At 32.9% G+C, this 9,778-nt stretch overlaps 1 protein-coding gene across 1 annotated transcript; it reads right to left on the bottom strand.

Moving 5' to 3' along the window:
* Positions 1-2,314: 2,314 nt before the first annotated feature.
* On the bottom strand, positions 2,315-9,031 carry VPS9A (Vacuolar sorting protein 9 (VPS9) domain-containing protein). The gene is made up of 5 exons (XM_020356453.3): positions 8,845-9,031; positions 8,592-8,739; positions 6,971-7,141; positions 4,091-4,270; positions 2,315-3,416 (listed from the first exon to the last, which is right to left on the bottom strand). Exons 1-5 carry the CDS (start codon positions 8,934-8,936, stop codon positions 2,580-2,582), a joined length of 1,428 nt encoding a protein of 475 aa, XP_020212042.2. The 5' UTR covers positions 8,937-9,031; the 3' UTR covers positions 2,315-2,579.
* Positions 9,032-9,778: the final 747 nt, after the last annotated feature.

The following is a 9,778-nucleotide window of genomic DNA, read 5'->3' on the forward strand; positions in this document are numbered from 1 at the left end:
ATTGCTTTCGAAACGATAAGTTATTAATTTCTCAACAACTAATTTATCAATTTACTTTTCAAAAACATCGAAGATCATAATAGAACAAATTAAACTAAAAAGAATTCTGTAAAAAAAAAAAATTAAAATGGGGGAACCAATCACGTGGAAAGAAATTTGATGGGAACTTTGGTTGATGACTTGATGCATTTGTTTGCGGCCGACATGTCATCAATTCTACATGTGCGAGGCACGTGATCCCTCACTTTTGAATCTTCGATATCTCATGGAATCATGGTTGGTTTTAGGCTGTATTATAAAATATAAGCATACTTTTTATGCTAAAAAAAGTAAAGAAGCTTTAAGTTTTTTTACACTAATTCTAATTATTTATTTTGTATCATATAACTTCCGAATTCCCATTCCATAAATCTTGCTTTAGTGGCTTTTGTGAAGGGAGGTAATATTTAGACTTATTACAAAAACTATAGATCCTTTCATATTAAAACGGAATAATTTAATTCCTACATAGTAAGGTTCTAAAATTCAGTCCAATAGAAGTTCTAAAATTGTACTTAAAATATTTGGCGTTAATAGCGATGGAGAAACAAAATTATGTGTACATTTATATCTTATTCTCTATTTATATCCACTATTTTGATTATTTCACAAAATATGTAATCTTCACACACAACACAACATTAAACGGAGTACAGAACAGACGTAACGGGGAACTTAGAATTGGGGGAAATTGGAGGCACACTCAGCAGATCCTTGGTAGTTGTTTTGTTTCACACACTTTCATATCAATGTTAGTTTGGTCATGTGATCATGTCACTTTCCTGCCTCATAATACTTTGCTTTGTATTATCATGTTTGAATAACTTCCAAGAGAAGCAAGAGAAATTGCTTTTCCAATCAACTTTCTCTGTTATCAATCTAAAATCATAACTACCATGCTTTTGGAATTGAGAAATTGAAGGTGTCAAGAGACCAAACACCTGATAGATTGTGTCCCAAAATAAAGGGAAACGAAGAGAACAAAAAAGTAGTACAATAGTAAAGTGAAACAGGCATGTAACCTGCTAGTGAAAGTGAACCTACTCATAAACTAAACATAGCTATTAGCAAAGATTGTCTTTAAAGAAGAGGACATATAAGTCTTTAAACTGAGATCTCCCTGCCACACTAAACGTACATGATAAATTATTATTCAGAGTGACCAATTAATTTCTCGTTTACCGAAGAAATTCTTTTGGCGTGCTGTTAGAATTAGAAGAAGCTTTTAGCTGCAGATTGATATGCTGTATGCCTGACATTGTTTCTTGATAAGTCAGAAGATGTTTATTTGACCCAGAACCAGATCATAAAACAGTGAAACTCAACTATAGGAATAAATATGATTATTTATTGGAGAATCTTACACACAATTTGCTCACAGCTATTAGTTAATATGCATGTGGTTTGCAAAGAGGCAGGCATAGCTTATATAATAGCAGGCATTATTAAGGGAATAAAACTTATCATAAAAATATAAGAGAAAGAGACAAGGCAATGGTGGTATCCAGCGTAGTCAAATGAAGCATACGCTATTTTCTTGATGGTGGGCAGGATTACACGTATCTACTCCAAATTTCCAATCAAGATCCCTTCAGTTACAACTTGGAAATGAAAATAGAACAGGATATGCATTATGTCCTTTCACTCATTATTTTATTTCTTGTTTTTTCTGTCATAGACTCATAGGAGATTGGGTTAGATCTAGTCGGTGCAAGAGTTTCCAGCTCTGAAGGCCCAATTTCCATCTCTTCACGTGGTTTGTAGTTTTGCTATTGAGAAAACGAAATGTAGACCACAAAATGAAGAAAATTAAATAATTTAATAAATCAACAGCCCATCCATTTCTTGCTACTAAACCCAAGAGAGAGTACTAGACATATTAAAAGCTCCTAAACTTTAGAAGAAAAAATAAAATAGGTTTATTAATTAAAAATATTTGTTTTTGGAGAAACTAACATTAGTCGTATAAACATTTTCGACATGTCCCCCCTCCGGATTCAACTTTTCCCAATCCAACATATAGCTCATTTATGAGGCATTTGGGAGCTCAATATAATACGATTGCAATTATAGAAGACCATGATCAAATGGTGAAACCTCAGCTTAGAGACATTAACCAAACATCAATCCCATGATGAGAAAGACAGAATCATCATTTATGTTGCGTTTTCATATTGAATATTCCAACAAATCTTGCATAAACGAGGTAAGGAGTATATTAATACATATCCCACCTGGCTAATATCAGTATCAACAATTTTCAACGTACACGGGGTCAATCAAACAAAACCAGATTTGCATCTACGCATTATTTTTTCCATCGCAAAACCAAACGTAGAATTTCTATTTGTTGCAGTTCTAAAATCTATTTAAGAACAATATTACAGAGGGCATAGTGGTCATGGTATAGCCATCCCTAACTTAAGGAAGGAGAGTAGCTACCGCACAACGGACAACATAAAATAATTTTACACAAAAAGGATGAAAAAATGGGGTTGTATGGGTGGGGGGAGAAAACGGTTGAAGCTAGTTCCGATTAGTTAAGAGGGAGCATCACTCTCAGGAGCAACTGGCTCATCCCGTGGCGGATCAGATTCAATTTTTTTCTCCTCAATAAGTGAAACTTTATCAGAACTATACTCTGTTGCATCCAGAGGTCCACCATCTGAAGAATCTATTGTAGTTTCGGCATGATCTTCTTCAGAGTTGTTTTGGGGATTTGTGGTTACAGCGTGATCTTCTTCAGCGATGTTATGGGGATTTGATGGTGGATTCGATGTAGGAGAGATGCCTAAACCCATGGAAAGCGAGACATACTTGAAAACAAGTTGTTTGTAATTATTTAGCAGGTCTTCAACATCACCTACTGTTAGGTCACCTACACTAGCAAATAAATATGGAAACTCCCCAAAAACTTCATTCAACTTATCCTCCTTCAAAATCATACTTGCCCCTTTATTCTCCAAATCCGAGAGGGATGGAACTTTTGTGATCAATAATTCATCTGCAGAAGTCACTTTCTTGATATCTGATTTTGCAACAGATGATGGAGTTTGTAGTGCAGTGTCCTTATTATCATTCAAAGCTTTACTTTTGTGCTTGGTGGGTTCTGCTCTTGGAAGTTGTCCGTTATTCTGATAAGGTGAGCCAGGATCTTGCGTATCAGCTGAAATGCCCGAAAGCATAGCACGAGCAAATTCCATGTTTCTCTCAAACTCAGCTTCATCCATTGAAATGGCTTTGGCATCGATGCTTGAAATGAACGACTCAGCAGATAGCATGTTTGTAAAATAATATGCTGCTTCTGCAACCAGTCGAGATTGATGTCTAAACCGTTGTATGTACAGTAGATTTGAGTGCAGTTGTGGGGGGTTTGCCTGCATTGTTAAATTGTAGAATCGAGTATATTAGAATGGCACTTAATAATAGAGTTTATGAGAATATATAGTTGTTCATAATTAACATTTCTTTTTCTAATTTCTGGCAAGCCATAATATATATAAATGATAAATTCCATCATTTTAAGATGCACGAACATAATATACAATTGCAGTCTGTATATTAAGTCTCTCACAGACTTCTCTGTCTAGCTTCATCATTCTTCAGTTTTGAGAAACTAAAATCAAATAACTAATAGGAAAAATTTCAGGAAAATATGCCACATAGCTCAACCCCAAAGGGTTGAGTTCTTTAAAGCAAAGAATAATGGTAGTTATGGGCAATATGATCATGCCATGATGACTGGACCAGTGCATGCAAGTTGATATTTCAACAACCACGCCAAATATTGTCTTGTGAAATAAGTCACAATTGACTTTAAATAACATCAAAGAATTACAGGCTTTATTTGTATAGGTGAAGTTCTTAAGTGAGAAAAAAAAAAGCAAAATAGCATAATAGAACAACAGAAGTACTAAATATAGGAATGCACATTCATAAGTCATACACATAATTTTATAGAAAGTGCAGGTGATACACCTTTCTATCAAGCCAAATTAGTTCTACTTCCAAATTATGCATGTATCTGTTTATGATAAAACATTGAGATTACCTTTATGGTTACATAAATAAGCACAGGAAGAAATTCATCAGCTCCAAAAGGATTCTCTTGGGAAGCAAGTGAAGCATTAATCAGCAAGTTACTAATAACCTTGCAACAATTCAAAATACAGACAAGTTTGTCCCTGGGTGCCTTGTACATGTTGATCTTCTGTAATTCTTTCTGTGCAAGCTGCCACCATAAGAATGATACAATATATAAGATTTTATAGGAAAAAGGAGTATATCCGAAATACCATGAACAAGTCAAAAATGTATTTTTTAGTAGCCACAAAACATAGTAAAAACACAAGTACCCAAATTAGGAGATTTCTTCCACTGTTTCTGCCAGCAATTAACAAACTATATTTACAAACATAGCAGTCAATAGCGCACTAAAGCGGTGCAATCGAAAAGCAGAGCAGCCCTGGACAACTATGAGATCCAAAAAACAGCAGTTGTCAATTGTGGACAAAATAGCAACTAATCATGTGCCATTGGGGTGCTACATGATATAGCCTGTAACAACCCATTTCTACCCCTGGAACACTGTTGTTTGGATTATATTTGGGCAAAATGTATCACAAAAAGCTACCTGTTTTTAGTTCTGTTCCTTAACACTTTATAAGACTTTATTTTATGTTCAGTTCTTTCTTCTTCCTCTACACTTACAGTTCAGTCTGCTAAATTTTATCGAGTTTGTTATGTTCTTTTTCAATCAATGTCACCTGAAGCTTTCATTTTTGACTCTGTTACTGAATGTTATCAAATAACCGTTATGGCGCTGCCATAAAGGTATAATGTGGCGTTTTTTAATCCCTCCGCCATTTGCTATCCATTATTTCCTGATATATAGCGGCATCCGCCATATCCGCCATGGTGGATGGCACCCGCTATAAGCTATATCCGCCATGGCCATGGCTTCATGGCGGAATTCCTCCTCATCCTCTTTTCTTCTTTTTTTTTCTCATCTTTTCTCTTGTGAAGCTCCTAAATTGCGAACAAACAACCATGGTGAGCCTTCTTAGGCCACCAGCCTCCAGCGACCTAAACCATAGCGGCCTAAGCTCCATAAAGTTTTCCGGCCAACAAATCCAGTGACCCATAAAAGTTCTTTTTGTTTTCTCTTTGTTTTTTCTTCTTCCTTCCATTTCTTTATTTTTCTGTTTTTTCCATCTATTTTTCATTTCTTCAGATGTTCATCATCTCTTTCTCTCTCTCTCTCTCTCTTTTTTTTTTTGGTTGTGTTTTTAATATATATATATATATATATATATATATATATATATATATATATATATATATTATTTTTGTCCGCCACGCCATCCGCCATATGTTTATAGCAGATTTTTGGCTTACTGCCATAGACCGTTATCCGTTATTGATAACCTTGTTACTGTGTTCTTATTGCCTCTAGATTAATGGTGATTGAGTGTGTAAACTGACTTATTATTTACTAAGAATGTCTTTAGTCTTGGGTATTTTGTGGTTTTTTGAGTATTTATATGTGTAGTATATACAATTCAGTTTGTATTCTAACATGTAAAATATCAGTCATCCCCATAGTTTTAATAGTCATCTACTTAATGTTAGATCATGACCAACATTATAATTTTAATAGCCACTAGATGGACACTCAGTAGTGAGATCAAAATTGCAGAATTTATAAGATTGGGGAACTAAATTTATGGAAGATTTAATTACCCTCTTGGTACCTACGGTTTCATGAACTTTATCTATTAGTCCCTATAGTTAACATTTCATTTTAGTCCCTATACATACCATTTTTGTTTCCTTTTGGTCCCCCGTTGTATATTGCTAGAGATTAAAAGGTGACATTTATTATTCTATAAGGACTAAAAAGAAACAAAAATGATATGTATAAGAACTAAAATAGAATGCTTCTATCTATAGGGATTAAAAGGTAAAGTTCATGAAACTATAGAAATCAAAAGAATAATTAAACCATTGTGGAATTAAAAATTGAAAGACCAAAATTGTGGATTGAACATTATAAGGGATATCAAAAGTGCAATTTAGCCTATAATTTATATTGCTTTTATTGTTATTTCTCATACAATAATAGGATGTTGACACATGGATAATTATCCATTGATTAGCATCAATTAAGATTTAGGGATATATAAATGTATTCCTCTTTGAAAATCAATCAATCAACGAAAATCAAGCATTTATTTTATAGTTTTATTTTCTTTTTCTCTTACCCTTAATTTAGCCATAGTGATAGCAGTTTGTTCCTAACAGCAACCCTCAATTATTTTCTATCTCAGACCAACAAACTAATAGCAATTAACAAACCAACAAACTAATTCTCTAATTACTAACAATTTGCCAACTAACAGCTATCTAACAAAATCAAATGTGAGACATACACAAGAACTGATCAAACTAAAGGCATTAGGAAATGATAAAAAAAAATGTAACAAACAAGTGAAATGCAGAAAAAGTATATATCTGCATTTATAATGTGCTAAAACTAAATTATAAGAATAAGGATCTGCATAATATGAACTTAGACCACATTGTCTAAGGAACTTATGTCCCATGTCAAAATATGGGTGGTTGTGTGGGATTCAAGCGTAGAATTTAGTCATGTATTTTTCAATAAGTTTGACAACTGGTTTATGAGCCACACCAAAAATTTTATCATTGCATTCAAAGCCAAACTATAAGTGACATGAAAAGAACAGGGCAGCATTGGAGATTGATGTTGTAGCAACAATGGTAGGCAATAGAAGAATTCATTAAACATAAATTACACTTTGTGTCCCTTTTAGAGTGATAAAAGGTTGTTAACATGAAGAAAATGAACTTAGCTGACATAATTCTGTACAAAGAGCCAAGTAAAAATGGTGTTTTGAATGCAACTCACCAACCACGATGATTCATTCTGAAATACTGGCTTGATATCCAAATTTTCAGGTCGAATAAATTGTTGAACTAAAGCCATCTTCTCAGAAAGTTGGTCATCAAGTTTTACATCATCTGGAAGTGAAGCAAATACACGAGCAAATAACTTTGTCATAACATACTTCTCAAGCCCCTGTATATAAATGAAACTTAAGTGGTAAAGCAATCAGACAATATGGAAAGCAGAAAGCACTATATACTAACAGAGTTTTACTAGAAGAATATAGAACAATGTTTTCTGAGTAATAAATTCCATAGGTGAAGGAGCTAACATTCAATCCTCTATTTGAAAGAATTCATGTTGTATACAGAAAAATTACATGAATTATTATTGAAACATATTTAACTTGTTTATAACCACCACGGTTTAATTAAACAAAAAAGAATGGGCTTTCCTCAAACTACTTTCATAATAAAAATGGTAGGGATGGGTGTTTAGGTTGGCAGATTGAGTGACTAGATCAGCTACTAGTAAGCTACAACAATACATGTGCCTCAAACCTGCTTGCTTCTTATCCAAAAATACTTGTGTCAACTAGAATATACATATTGTGCACCATCAAATATAAATCCCAGGGTTAATGTTAGGTTAGACATTCAGGGCAATCTATGTTGTATTTGCCAAATATTTAAACTGGAGGATAACGACCATCTATACATTGGCTAACAAGTTTTACATAAATTTTGCATCTCACTCACTATTTACATCAAGTGAAATTCTAGTGTACAGAAATTGAATTATTTTTATTTCATTCTGGTTTTCTCTATAATATTGGACCTCGCATCCCTAAAGCCCCAGTTATTAAGACTTAAGTGAGGTAGACGTCCAGAGCAAACCATGTTTGCAAGCCAATACTCACCCACAAGCAATTAAATAATAGAATAAATGCATGAGTATTCCTGACGATGCTAAGGAATACAAAAGAAAAAATGTTAAAGAGGCTAAGTAGAAAAATGAGAACCAACAGAGACTGAGAAATTGATTAGTGTATAGTATACTAGCAAAATATTTTCTTGTAAGAGTTGTCTTTTATGATAAAACATAAGGTATCAGAATTAAATGATCATCCCAACTAAATTTCTACAAGATAGTAGATCCTACATTGAAATTAATAGACTGTATAAAGAGCATGCAGATGCCAACACTAACAAACAGGCCGTAAGATGAGGATTCAGATTAGTTCATTTCCACTAGTTTTCCGGTACTCATGAACATCTCAATCAAATTCCACAGTTTTATGAATGAAAAATGGTAGAATCATCTCAGATTATCATGCACAATCCCAGAAGGCCAGAACTGCAATTCACTAATTAGTGCTACACTAATATTGGTCTCCCTTAACATTTCATCTTTCTGTCCAGTGTGTCCTCTAGTTTTTATTCATAAAACTTTAGATCTTCGTAGTCCTTTATAAAAGTTCAGTTTCAACATTATTTTAAAACAAAAACCTATAAATATAATATAAGTCAGATCAGGAAGTTCAAAGTAAGGTAATCGATTAGCTAGTGTAAAAATTGAAATATCTTAATTTATGAATAGCAAAGAGTAGAAAGAGGATGCTATGAGTTAAGCAGAAACTGACTTCACCGGCACTTTCGAGCTCCTCCTCAGAGCAACCAGCCCAAAGGGGATGAGCCTTGAAATCCGCTTCCATTTTGGCAAGAAACGCTTGAACCGCGGCACTGTCCCTATCAGGATCGGGAGCATTGTTCGAAAACGAAACGATAAAACTGCGAAAATCTCACTCCGTTAGTTAGGGTTCGTTCCTAACCTAAATCGTGATCGCGATGTAAAGCATAAGTAAAGAGCTGAGAGAAATCCGAAGACGGAAAAACCTTTTGATGGCTTTGACGAATTCAGCGGCGGAGGGTTGCCGCATGCGCTCGAGGAAGTCGTGTAAGCCCAAGAAAACGTCGGCGTTTTCCATTCTCCGCCGCCTCGTTGACAGCTCCAAGACGGTGGAAGCGATCCAACACAATTACCATCTCATTTTCACATAAATCCAAACTTTTTTATTTCATACTTTCCAGTTTCCCCTCTTAATTATTATAATATTCAAATTTAAATAACTTCTTCTAATGAATGTTAATTATAATAAATAAGTTTAAGTTTAGAAAAAAAAAACTATAGATTATCTTCGAAATATTCATCGGATTTACTTAATAACAACTTTTACTTCTTAAAACATAATTGATTACTTTCGGTAAAGTCTTTTATTTAAGCATAATTGTTTTTTCATTCACACTATTCAACATGAAACTTTGAAAATTTTGAAGTAAATTTTACTTCAGCTAAGCACTTATTAATACATGTTGACATTTAACATGAATATTCAATATGCAAATAAATTTGATAAAGATAAATTGTATTTTTATTTTTTTTATAATATTCGATTCACAAATTTGAATTCTAAATTTTTATTTCACAGTTTTACTTTCTCAATTTTATAAAATTTATAATTTTAAGTTTTTCTGAATTTTTATTTGTTCACCGTTGAAATCATATTTTTTTACACATCATAATTTTAATCATGATAAAACATGACATTAATTAGATGATATTATAATTAACATTTAATAATATATAAAAATTGTATTTTTAATTTTTATTTTATGGAAAAGTAAAGTTAAAAATTAAATTTAACATAAATGTTATTAAATATTAATTATTATATTATTTAATTAATATTATATCATGACTAACATTGTAATGTTAACTATTAATAAACATTTATTGAAGAATAAAACTAGAAATTTTATAAAATTAAAA

Source organism: Cajanus cajan, chromosome 6 (assembly GCF_000230855.2).
Source record: "Cajanus cajan strain Asha chromosome 6, NIPB_CcT2T_4, whole genome shotgun sequence".
Classification (NCBI taxonomy): Eukaryota; Viridiplantae; Streptophyta; class Magnoliopsida; order Fabales; family Fabaceae; genus Cajanus; species Cajanus cajan.

What these genes read in the sequence shown, in the direction of transcription:
- VPS9A (XM_020356453.3), bottom strand. Translation starts at nt 8,936, where the DNA reads ATGGAAAACGCCGACGTTTTCTTGGGCTTACACGACTTCCTCGAGCGC. An exon ending in TTCGTCAAAGCCATCAAAAG is followed by an intron (nt 8,740 to 8,844) that starts GTTTTTCCGTCT and finishes AGATTTTCGCAG; the next exon opens with TTTTATCGTTTCGTTTTCGA. An exon ending in AGAATGAATCATCGTGGTTG is followed by an intron (nt 4,271 to 6,970) that starts GTGAGTTGCATT and finishes TTATGGTGGCAG; the next exon opens with CTTGCACAGAAAGAATTACA.